This window comes from Genypterus blacodes, unplaced genomic scaffold (assembly GCF_046128005.1).
Source record: "Genypterus blacodes isolate CSIRO-AG114 ecotype Tasmania unplaced genomic scaffold, CSIRO-AGI_Gbla_v1 ptg000048l_1, whole genome shotgun sequence".
NCBI lineage: Eukaryota > Metazoa > Chordata > Actinopteri > Ophidiiformes > Ophidiidae > Genypterus > Genypterus blacodes.
In genome coordinates this window covers 3,561,589-3,573,837 of record NW_027466861.1, presented here as the reverse complement: position 1 = coordinate 3,573,837, position 12,249 = coordinate 3,561,589, and the positions used below count along the sequence as shown (strand labels likewise).

Genomic DNA, 12,249 nt, shown 5'->3' with positions numbered 1-12,249 from the left:
TTTTGGTTTAGATGCAATGGGACCACAATTTAGTCAAAATGGAAACATTACCAGGGTTACTGACTGTTAAGATATCAAAATTAGAAATATTCAATTGCATTTCTAGTTCATTACAATCATACCAAACCCTATGTGTCTAACTCGGTGGTTCTCAATCGTGGCCCTGAAGTACAATAAGGCTGCATGTGCTCCATTTCTCCCTGCTCAAGAGAAATGGACTCAAGAAGACACACCACAACACCACAGCACTCTCTGGAGTAACTGACACTAACTGTACTGATACAACATGTAACAGGGACTGCACGAGTTCCCCTCTTCCCCCTCTTCTCAAATAACTCTCTCTCTCTCTCAGCTCTGAACACAAACTGAGTCACATTTAGAAAAATCCAAATAAAATCAACACAGTGAATATAACTAAACATCTATATTCAGTGCAAACAAAATATAATAATTGAAATAATCATATAGTGTTTTTTACCTGTAATGATACAACATGTAACGGGGACTGCATAGGTTCATATATAAAAATAACAATGTAAAACAAAAGCAGCATATTATCAATATGCCCCCTTTCACATGTCTAAGTCATCACAGGATGAACATAGTGACACATGTGCACACACATAACACTACAAAAGGAACAGTGCACCTCAAATTCATCCCATACAGTTTTCACAAAGAACTTCATTACCCACAATGCAGCTCTCCAGCCGCGGGAAAAAAATAAAACAATCTAGAACAATAAGGTACTAACTGTTGTTTAACTTCGAAACAATTACATATACAGACTTCAGCGTTATATGCTACGACCCTCTCACATCACTCTCTTTGAACAAAGTAACTTTACTGTCAATAAAACATTGAAATGCGTTTTAGAAGCGAAATACTCCGTCAACATACCTGTCACTCTCAGCTCCACTCACACATTGAGGGCCGTTCTCATGAGCACGCATCAAATATGATCCCTTTGTTATTGTTGAAACAAAATCAAAACAATATCAAGATTGCCCCAACATTAACTGGCAGATAAAACAATAAAACAATAATAAAGGTTATTTTTGACATACATTTGACATTTGACTCCTGTTAATTCTGTATACCAAACAATCCAAACCCGCACATTGTTCTCAAAATATTTCGAAGTGGTACGAGGAGAGTTTTTGCGTTTCCTAGTCCTCTCTTGTCCTTATAGACGATCTTTGGCACAGTGCAGGTGTGCGTCCCTGGGCAGGTGCGTCAGTGATGTCACCGCCTGGTTACAAGGCGACAGAGAGGAAAGATTTGTCAGTTCAGCTCCCGTGTTGAAGGGACCTGCTCCCCCCCCTCTCCTCTGCTCGGAAAATGGGTAAAAAAGACAAAACGGCGCCTTCAGACTCTGAATATGGTGAGTTTACTTGCGTTTGAGTGCGGAAGCCTCACTCCGCTGCATAAAACTAAAACTATCTAACGTGCTTTGTATCTGTCTTCCTGCATTTAGTTTCCTGTATTTAACGGTCTTTGGATACATTTTGAATTGTAATTGTTACACAAGATATGCATGTTGGATGATTGTCATTGTGAGCGACAGCGGAAAAGCAAATTTACAACTACCACTGAGCAATAATGTAGAACTGATAACAGGCGACAGAAGTGTTCTGGTATTTGAAGTCCTCTTACTATACAGTATATGCCAGCCTATCAGGAGAAATGTATTTTTTGGCGTTAATTTATATTATCGTGATCGATAAGTTCTGAGCCCAACAAGAACACTCAAGCTTTGATACGTTGTCGATATTTATGTTTCAACTTTGATTTCAATTCCTTGATATTCATCTGCCAATGATGCCGCAGAGCCGTTATTAGTGTCTTCTATCTTCAAAACGTCTAGGCTGAGAAACAACAACAACAACAAACAATCTCCCCATAATTTGGTGTCAAGTACAACTTAGACCATTAATTAATTAAATGTAGCAGATGGGCAAAAACACCTGAAGACTTGGACTGCATTTCCGCTATAACAAAAAATAAAGCCCAAGAACTTATCTTATTTCTTATCCTTTTTATGGAATGACTGTCTTCCTGCAATAATTGTATGTCTCCCTGTTTGGGATTTATTATTGGCTTTGTAGTGATTTCTAGTCATCAAAATCTCAATTCCTTATACTGAAAGAAATCACACACACACACACTAAATGGTTTATTATAGAAGCAGCCAACTCCTTCCATTGATATCTTATTTCTTCGTATCAAGACTAAAGATTAAACCTCTGTCCTGCTATTGTCTCAAACATACAAACCAGCCCCTCTACATGTTCTATTTGGATGCCAGCTTCATATCCGGTGTGGTGCAGAGATCTTGTTCCAACATCCCTGTTTACTTATTTTCCCATATTGATGGAGTCATGAGACTATTGACAGTCTGGGAGGTTTTGTAAGGCTACAATAAACAAACCCTCCCTGGAAGTCAACACAAAGTTGGATTTCTGTCGTCATGCATGTGAGAAGAAGAACGCCGCTTAAGAGGATACTATAGGTGTGGTTGCCATGGTATTATTCTGACCGCCTAACTTCTGTATTCAGCATTGCATGTTATTCTGAGTACATTTGTTCCCATAGTGAATCTCTAGCGTTCAGCCAGCATGAGGAAGTACAAAGACGGTGGATGTGTTGAAAAGGTCCTGCTTCTTCTGCTTCTGTTTGAAAATTGTTTGTGGGGGTTTTGTGGTTGATGTGGTTAAACATCACAGCTCAGGTTCTTTGCCTTGAAGTAAAGGTAATATTTTCCGCTTCACACCGTCACACCCAGTCATTCCCCTCAAGCTGCTGCAAGGTTAAAATTCCCGTAACGTGAAAATCATTGACTAGAAGTGTTTTAAAGCTGCTATACTTGACTGCAACGCCTGATCTGCAAACTCAGCTTGGTTAATAAGGCCTAAATGTTACGCAAGAGAACCACTGAAGAGTTTCATTTCAAAGCTAAGTACTGAGGATCCTTTTGTTTAGGTTGTTCCCCTGCACAGTAAAAGAACAAATCAGCCATTAGCAGATTTAAATAACAGATGTACAACCTCTGTGCATGAATATTCTGAATAGCTAATCCCTTCTTTTTTATTTATCATATATTATACACTTATACAAATTATATACAATTTATACAACTCTGTCCTTTTTTCTCTCTGTTACAGTCTAATGTATAGATTCAGGTTGGATGTGAATCACAAAGTACAGAGACTGCGTAATATTTAACTCCAGAAACCCTCAAGACAAGAAGCATTACCATGTACTCATTGTTTTTCTCAACATGGGTCAAGAGACTTAAACTAGAGACTGGTTCACTCCTCCTCCATATCAAAGGTCAAGTGATGTCTCCCTTGCACTCTCCTTCTGTCTGGGTTTCAAGAGTTTACCAGAGCGTAAAATCTGAGCCGTGATGAAGAGTCCTCAGCTCATGTCGATGGGGACAGAATGAGTTTGTTTCCAGGCTCATCGTTTACTCTAAACACAGTGTGGAATCCTGACCGAGCGGAAATTTGAGCTTCCCTGAATTGCAAGAGGCAGATGAACAGGTTCCTTTGTTCCTTGTTCCAAAGACTCTCTAACATATTGTGGGTCATAAATAAAGGTTTTGGGACAAGGTGATGATCACATACATTTTCACATGGATATTGATTATCCTGGTGGTCTTGTCTAGTTGTCCTCTAGCCCCGATGTTTCGATATGATTCATATACATGTCGACTTATCTGCTGTTGACCAGATAAGTTGACATGTATAACATAAATAATGCACTCTTAAAATAGATAGAAGTATATTAAGATGATGAATCATAAAACAAAGACATCAAACTTGCATAAATAAAACATCAAATCCAACATCAACCAAGATAAGTTTAAGTTTCTGATTTTATCTTGGAGCAAACAGCATTCAGAATATTTAATAAGTCTTGTATTAAGTCTTATATTACATTAGCCCATCACATCCTGCTGTGTATCCTACTGAAAGGCCTGGTGTGACTCTGCCTCCACTGTTGACACAGTTTAAATTCACGCCTATTCAAATTACAGTCAGTAGGAACAACAATGGTCTAGCAGGTCTGACAAATGGTTATCCGGCCTGCAAAATTCCACTGCGTCTGATTGGCCACGTGTTTAGATTTGCGTGTGTCGAATACAAGCAAAGGAGAACCTGTACAACTTGCATCAGAGCCATTAGTGTGGAAAGTTTTTCCGCTTAATACTTTCAGTCTTGGCACACGTTTTCAACCGAACACCTGCAACAGGATGTGTGTGAAAAGTGTAAATGACAAGATTTGCAAGATAAGACCAGATAAATCACACCAACATCAGGATCTGATAGCCTTCTTAAGCTATGTGTAAAATTCAAATTTCATTCAAATAATTCCTGATGATTTGCTTTGCTACTCAAGGTTCTCTTCCCTTGCTTCCTTTATCGTAAACAAAGAACCATCAGGCACTCGGGTCAAAATCACCATTACAACTAAGCAGTGTTAGTTATTAAGGAAACAAGTGAGCTGTGTAGGGTGAAAAGGATAACAACAACAACCCTGTGCCCTTGCTCTCTCTCTCTCTGTCTCTCTCTCTCTTTCTCTGTCCCTCTCTGCTCCAGGAAGCAGCACTGAGACGTGTCTTTCCTGTAAAACTCTGTCGCAATTATACCATAAAACATCTAGAAACACCCAACCCATTAAAAGTTGCATTTTTATAGCTTAGAAACTGCGTTATTCTGCTCTTAAACACACACACACACACACAAACACACATACTGTTGTCATCACATCAGTATTTCCTTGTGCTGGAATTCTACAGGAAGTGTTATAAAAGAAAAGATAACATAATGTGCCACAAGGTCAAAGCTGATAAATGTGCTCAAGTTACTAAACCACTAAGTCAGTTATGGTTAGTGTGTGTGTGTGTGTGTGTGTGTGTATTGTAATGTTAATTTGCTTTGTAGCCATAAGCTGATTGATCATTGTTTGCCTTTCCCAGGAGAGCCTGCTGAGTATGACCCACACTTCGCAGGGCCCATACACAAGAGGTGAATATCTTATAAATACCTACAGCCGACGCAGCCCAGTGTGGCTCTCAGACGCACATCTGTGTGTTTTCAGCTGAATTGTTTACTCGGTGTCTGTTGACTCAAAGAATCACATCAATCACCTGAGGGTGCTGTTCGATGCAGACTGCTCAGACTGCTCACGTAGGTGTTTGTGTCTCTCTTTCTGTCCACCAGAGGCTGTACTGATATCATCTGCTGCGTCCTGTTTATAATCGTCATCCTCGGCTACCTGGCGGTCGGGATGTTAGGTGAGATTCGACCCCAGAGGGCCGACGCAGGCCTGTGGGCCGTCCTCACGCCCTCACTGACATTGTCACATCTTTGTTCTTGTGTCCTCTGTGCTCGGTTCTGTTTATTCCACTCAGTAACTCTTGTACGCCCCTTTGCTGGATGTTTTTTTCCCTTCCCTTTAGTCTCTTTGAATGGCTCCTTCATGTAAATCCCATGGCTCTACGTAAATACCATTAGCCGCAGCCTAAGTATAAAGTTTCAGTGGGCAATCCAAATGACAAATGTGTGTTTATTCGCCCCTGACGGACTCGCTATGGATGTTAATAATACAAATTTAGTTATTTTTTACATATCTCTGCATCCATCCATCAGTCTCAGTCCATCTCTACTTGCTTTATTGAGTCCAACACACTCAATCGCTCAATGGAGGACAGTTTCACTATACGTGTTCAGTGCAAAAACAACATGGTGAAGCGTGGGACGGGCTCCGTAGTGGACATTGTTTACTGGCAGTAAAAGCACCTGTGTTTGTTTTCCTTCCCATGTTAATGTCTATGCCTTGCCTGGCGCTTTAAGTCCTGTTCTAATTGCCTTTAATGCCTCATGTAAAGCAGCTTGGGTAACATTTAGTTTGGATGGTGCTACACAAATGAGCCGGCCTCGCCTCACACAGCAGAGAGCGCAGGGATCATTCCTCTGGCTGCACCTTCTGCCGTGTCTTTCACTCTCAATTTCACTGTTTTCCATGATGCATGTCACCGTCGAAAACAAGCCTCCATTGTTGTGTTGCTGATTTCCGTGTAAGTGCGTTGGTTATTGCTCGGCCATCAACCTCATTCCATCACGCTGGGCCTTTGCTCTTATCTCGGGTCAATAGGACGACCTGATAGCGTGACACCAATGATCGGTTATTTACTACATTACACGCCGGTCACAAGTACAGGGCAGTAAAGTGTTTAGAATGACCGATTGGATGTATTGCTGGTTTATAAAAACGATTCTGTCCTTTAAATTGATAAGGCACAGTAGGTGGCGTACAAGGAAGTGAATGCACTGAATTTACCAAAGTGCATCGAGGGAAATAGTGACCTCATACTAAATGGAAGCAGTCCAACGCGGCTGAGTGTCCCACTAGCTTTGCCCTCCTTTTATTCTGTAGTTCTTATCTGTGTTTCATTGTTTACCCTCTTTCCTCTCCTCCAGCTTGGCTCTATGGAGATCCCAGACATGTTCTATACCCACGGAACTCAACGGGCTGGTTCTGTGGCACCGGACCTAATAAGTAAGCTTGAAGTGCAACCACAGTCTCTCTTTCTCTCTCTCTCTTTTCTCGCAACAATATCTATGCATTTGATAAATAAAACTCTAAATAAACCTCCCTGTCCTCTCTTTCGCAGAGACCAGCCAAATGTGTTCTACTTCAATATTCTCCAATGTGCCACGTCTGTCAATATAATGGCGGCTGCCCTCGGTGGTTTGCAGTGTCCCACCAAACAGGTAAAGAAGCGCTTGATTTCTGTATTCATTATAGCTGAGAAAGCCTCCACTCACTGTTCTGTTCTTCCTTTACTTCCTTTACACCAATCACAGGTGTGCGTTAAAGAATGCCCCAAACAATATTGGGCCGTGATGGTGGACGGCTACTTAAAAACCCCCGCTGAAGTCTTCGACCCAAAACTCTGCGTGCCGTCCCTGGATTTGACCAAGACGGAGATGGTGAGTGCCGTTATGCCGCTGACCTGCTGAGCAAAGTAACCAAAGCCACAATCTTTCTGATTTCTTATTCCTAGGTAACTTAATAATAGCTTAGAAATCCATAAATGAGAGTGGTGGACTAAGTGATCGCTGTGTGTCCTCAGAGTGTCGCCCAGATTATAGACAAGGAGCTGTGTCCTTTCTTCACCCCACCCACCACAGCTGGTGAGTCTAACTACCTACAGTATACACGCTCAATGGTGTCCTGGAATGTGGTCCATCATTTCCATGTCCATCATTTCAACATTTCAGCCTGATTGAATTGTTTTTTCTGTCTCCACGCTGTTTAGTGTTGGGAAGATGTCTGCCTGACCTCTCAATCCTGAACGACCAACCTCCAGACTTTGGTGCAGACATTCCCTTCTTACCCTCCTTCAACGACACAGTCAGTATCATCAAGAACAGCACTGGGTGAGCTGCAGCACACGGCATCACTTAACGCTTCTAAACATACTTGTGCCCTTGAATATAGGTAGACTCCACACACACACACTCGGACTAATGACCTGTACATACAGCACATGCACATATTAACACATACTGTGCATATTAATCCTCTTTTTCTCCTTGTTACCACCAGGTCAGGGTGAGTTGTTGTTAACTTGGTAGCTCTTTGTAGTTGTAGTGCCTAAAACGTGTGAAATGCTGTGGTGGGGGACATGCAGAGTTTTATACTGCTTTAGCTCTCTGCCTGTAGTACATCAGCTTTAGATTTAGTCCTTTAGTTTTTTTAGTTTTAGAGAGAAACATCATTTCCTCCGCCTTGCTGTATTTGCTTCACCCCGATCTTTTGCTTTTCACCTATATTGCGTGAAAGGCAGGACCGTGACTAACACACTGTCTCCTTGTCTCCGTCCTCGTCAGGGACATTGTAAACGGCTTCAATGCCCAGGAAATCGGCGTCCGAATCTTTGAGGATTTTGCATCTGCGTGGCCCTGGATTCTCATGTGCGTTTCCATGGAGGACTTACACACACACACTCACATGCTGCCACCTACTGGCAGACACACAGAATGAAATGATAAAGATACATTGTAATCTGCATCACCCCTAATTTAAGATACCAAACCTCTTTATATGTAGCAAGTGTGATGCACTTCTAATTTGTCCTTGTTTGAATCTCTTCTTATGGAAACGTTCACACTCTTGTCTCGTTGTTCTCGGCTCCTTACCTCTCGTCACAGTGGGCTGCTGATAGCCATGGTGGTCAGTATGCTGTTCCTGTTGCTGTTGAGGTTCACAGCCCCGGTCATGGTGTGGGTGCTGATCGTTGGGGTCCTGGCTGCAGGAGCATATGGTAAAGCCAGAACAAAGGTTTCCCAAGTCAAAGCTTTAGCAGTGTAGCTTGGCTTGATCACATGGCTCTGCACTTTGGGAATGCATTCAGTTAGGCCAGTTACTTTGTTATGAGGAGACTTTGTAGTACTTGTTGTTGCTTTTTCGAGTTGTTGTGTCAGTTTTCTTAATTTCCTTGCAGGGATATGGCACTGCTACTGGGAATATGATAGCCACAAGTCAAATCCGACTTCCATTACGGATGTTGGCTTCACTACCAACTTTCAAGTTTACCTGGAAGTCCAAGAGACCTGGCTGGCTTTCTGTACGTTCGGCCAAAGTAGTTTAGTTTTAAAACACTGAAGGTTGTTGTTGTTGTTGTTTGGGTCTTTCTCACACTTCCTCTTCTCCCTCTCAGTGATAATCATATCTATCGCAGAGGGGATCATTCTGCTGACCCTCATCTTCCTGCGGACCAGAATCCTGATTGCCATCGCCCTCATCCAGGAGTCCAGCAAGTGAGATATTACTGGATATTTAACATCTATGCCCCTTTACTATAGAAGACTAGAACGACTTTAACCTGCTACCATCTTCGTTCTGGAAGTATTTGGGTTCAGACAGTTTCATATGCTGTGTGTTTGTGTTCCACAGGGCGGTCAGTCACATGATGTCCACCCTGCTGTACCCTCTGATCACCTTTGCTCTCCTGTTGGTGTGTATCGCTTACTGGGGCGTCACTGCTTTGTATCCTTGCACATTCTGTTTGTTACACCGTGTTCCTTATGCTGACACAATCTGTTACAACATTCTAACCATCACTAAGGTAACTCTGAGTCACTCGTCTTGTTATTCATCCACACACTCCAAAGTACACGTTCTCCTCTTAACACAGTAACTGCAGATACCTGGCGACTTCAGGGAACCCGCTGTACAGAGTGGTGCCGCTCAACGGCTCCCAGACTGGCTGTGCGAGCATCAACGGCACAGAGGAGTGTGACCCTCAGGTGAGCCTACAGATAATTGGATAATTGCAGGGCGTTGTAGGGAAGAATAGGTATCAAACAAAAGGTGTGACCGTAATGATTCAATAACACAGAACCCAGAACATATGTTTGGCTCTTATTGTGGTGTTCATAAGGATCCATTCAAGCGCCTAAAGACCTGGAACGTGAACACCAAAAGACTTCACTGTCCTCTTCTCTGCTCTCATCCCGTGTTTCTTCGTTCCTCAGACATTCAACGTCTCCCTTTACCCCAGCTGTCCGTCAGCTAGCTGTATCTTCCTCAAGTACAACGACGAGGGTCTCTTCCAAAGAAACCTTTTCAACCTGCAGATCTACAACGTGGTGGCCTTCCTCTGGTGCGTCAACTTTGTCATCGCGTTGGGACAGTGCACGCTGGCCGGGGCTTTCGCCTCCTACTACTGGGCCTTCACCAAACCAGCCGATATCCCAATGTTCCCCCTGACTGCCGCCTTCATACGCACACTGAGGTAGGATGAACATTGATATTCTACTCTTGGATGATTTGCCAAAACCTGCAGTTCCCACTCTGGCTCCTAGAGGGCGTTTTACACCTACAATTCAGGAATATATGGTCAAGTGTGGCTTTTTGTTCACCACCAGGTATCACGTGGGTTCCTTGGCGTTTGGTGCTCTGATCCTGACGCTGGTGCAGGTGGTGAGGATCATCCTGGAGTACATTGACCACAAAACTAGGTGTAAGTCACCCTCTCTCGCTTTTGAGCTGGTTTGAATCTTAAACATCATCACCTGTGAGTGCGACTCAGTGATTATCAAAGCTGATGGATTTGGAGCTCCGGTTCTTCATTCCCACTTGTCCCTGTGAATCAAAGAAATGGTGGCAGCAAACAACACCAAAGTAATAATAATGTGTCCTTTCCGTTTTTATCCCCAGCGGCTCAGAACCCCTGCGCACGTTTCCTCATGTGCTGCCTGAAGTGCTGCTTCTGGTGCCTGGAGAAATTCATCAAGTTCATCAACAGGAACGCGTACATCATGGTCAGCAAAACGCATCGTTACAGCCTATTTGGTCCATGGCATCTTATTGATATGCAGCCATTACATAGACCAGCTGATTTTCTCTCCTCCACAGATTGCCATATATGGGAAAAACTTCTGCGTTTCAGCCAGAAACGCTTTCATGCTGCTCATGAGAAACATAATAAGGTTCGTCCAGACGTCTCGTGACTTCCTGCTTATGTGTTGTTTTTCTGGAACGATCTGCCCGGAGCGTGAAATGTATTAAAGCTCCTGGCCTGAGGTCCTGGTGTGGCTTTCTCTGACCCTTCGTCGTCTCTCCCCTCAGGGTGGTCGTGCTGGATAAAGTCACGGACCTGCTGCTGTTTTTTGGGAAACTGTTGGTGGTTGGCGGAGTGGGTAAGAAAATGGATTTGATGTCAGGATGATGGCTGATGCTGGTACTTGTTGTGGCTGTAGAGGGCGCTGTGGATACCAAGGGACGCTGACCTCTGTGACATCACATGGTGCTAAGGTTTGGGGACTAAAGCTGTTTGAAGACGTTTGCTGGGTTGAAGTCACTGAAAGTTTTCAAGCTTGCAGTCTCGCACTTGTACCAGCCCAACAGGAAGTAACGCTGTGATGTTATAGAGGTCATTTTGGCTGGACATGTCTCCTCCTCGCTCATGTCTTCCTATCGGCCTTATTGTCTTCCAGGCGTCTTGTCCTTCTTCTTCTTCTCCGGACGAATTTCCCTCCCGGGCAACAGCTTCCGCTCTGAAACACTCAACTACTACTGGATGCCCATTTTCGTAAGAAGTGACAAAACACAACTGAGCTGAAATAATGCGGCCGTTCTTCATTTTTAGATTTGGAAGTCTTATCTGTTCTGTTGAATCTGTTCCAGACTGTGGTGGTTGGTACTTACCTCATCGCACATGGATTCTTCAGTGTGTACAACATGTGTGTTGATACACTCTTCCTCTGCTTCTGTGAGTACACTATCACAGTAATGTGTGTGTGAAAGCCGGTGACTTTAACAGCTAATGTGCAACTCATACTCACTGCCCTTCCGCCCCCTTTTTGTGTTCTCTCAGTGGAGGACTTGGAACGTCACGACGGGTCCGTGCAGAAGCCGTACTTCATGTCCAAAAACCTGATGAAGATCCTGAATAAATCTAACAAAGCTCCGAAAAAGGCGAAAGACTGAAGACTTTTCTCTTTTTTAACAATGACCGACAGCTCGCTGGTCCATGTGAGTCTCAGGTGAAACTCAGGGTCATTTCTCTTTGCATCCTTTCCTTTCCAATGACGTTTACGCTGACCCAGTTGCAAATTTTGCACTTTAATGGTTTTATTGTGTAGTTTATGGTGAAAATGACTTCATATGAAAGGTCATGTGACTGGTATGTTGCATTATAATTTTTAATGTTTATTTTTCTTCATTTGTGACATTTCCGTCTCTCTACTGTGACATTTCAGCTTCACAAAGGACAAAAGTGTTCTGTGACATTTAATGGTAAACTGCTTCAACGGCAAAAACTTTTATGATCTGAATCCTTCTGCAACGAGTTTTTCAAAATTCACCTTTCACAAGTTTTTAGATATTTTATGTAAAGAGATTCATTTTATAAATGGTGATATTTTTATGACGATGTTATAGACGCTACTGAAAATACTGTAATAAAACTGTGTTGGCTGTAGTTGTGTACCCCGATTATTGGACTGGACTCGGCTGAAACCATGACATCATCAACAAACCATTTAACACAGCACACAATTCTACACATTAGCAGCAGATAAGCGCAATTTCCCATGATGCATCAGCGTGCAGCAAAGCCTGAATGATTCCTGTCATATGATCCCGTCACATGTTCACGCTCCAGTTGAGAGGAGTCACACGCCAACCATCAACCAACAGCTGAGACAAAATAACAGCAGGAAACAGGCA

General features: G+C 43.0%; 1 protein-coding gene across 1 annotated transcript; it reads left to right on the top strand.

Annotated features, from left to right (window-relative positions):
- The first annotated feature begins 1,237 nt into the window (after positions 1-1,237).
- On the top strand, positions 1,238-12,001 carry slc44a4 (solute carrier family 44 member 4). Its single transcript, XM_076149959.1, has 22 exons — positions 1,238-1,384; positions 4,985-5,033; positions 5,229-5,302; positions 6,489-6,567; positions 6,683-6,782; positions 6,876-7,001; positions 7,145-7,205; positions 7,331-7,451; positions 7,905-7,988; positions 8,226-8,338; positions 8,519-8,641; positions 8,735-8,834; positions 8,971-9,063; positions 9,221-9,323; positions 9,552-9,811; positions 9,945-10,039; positions 10,237-10,340; positions 10,435-10,508; positions 10,648-10,718; positions 11,016-11,110; positions 11,206-11,290; positions 11,396-12,001. Exons 1-22 carry the CDS (start codon positions 1,342-1,344, stop codon positions 11,506-11,508), a joined length of 2,166 nt encoding a protein of 721 aa, XP_076006074.1. The 5' UTR covers positions 1,238-1,341; the 3' UTR covers positions 11,509-12,001.
- The last annotated feature ends 248 nt before the right edge of the window (positions 12,002-12,249 follow it).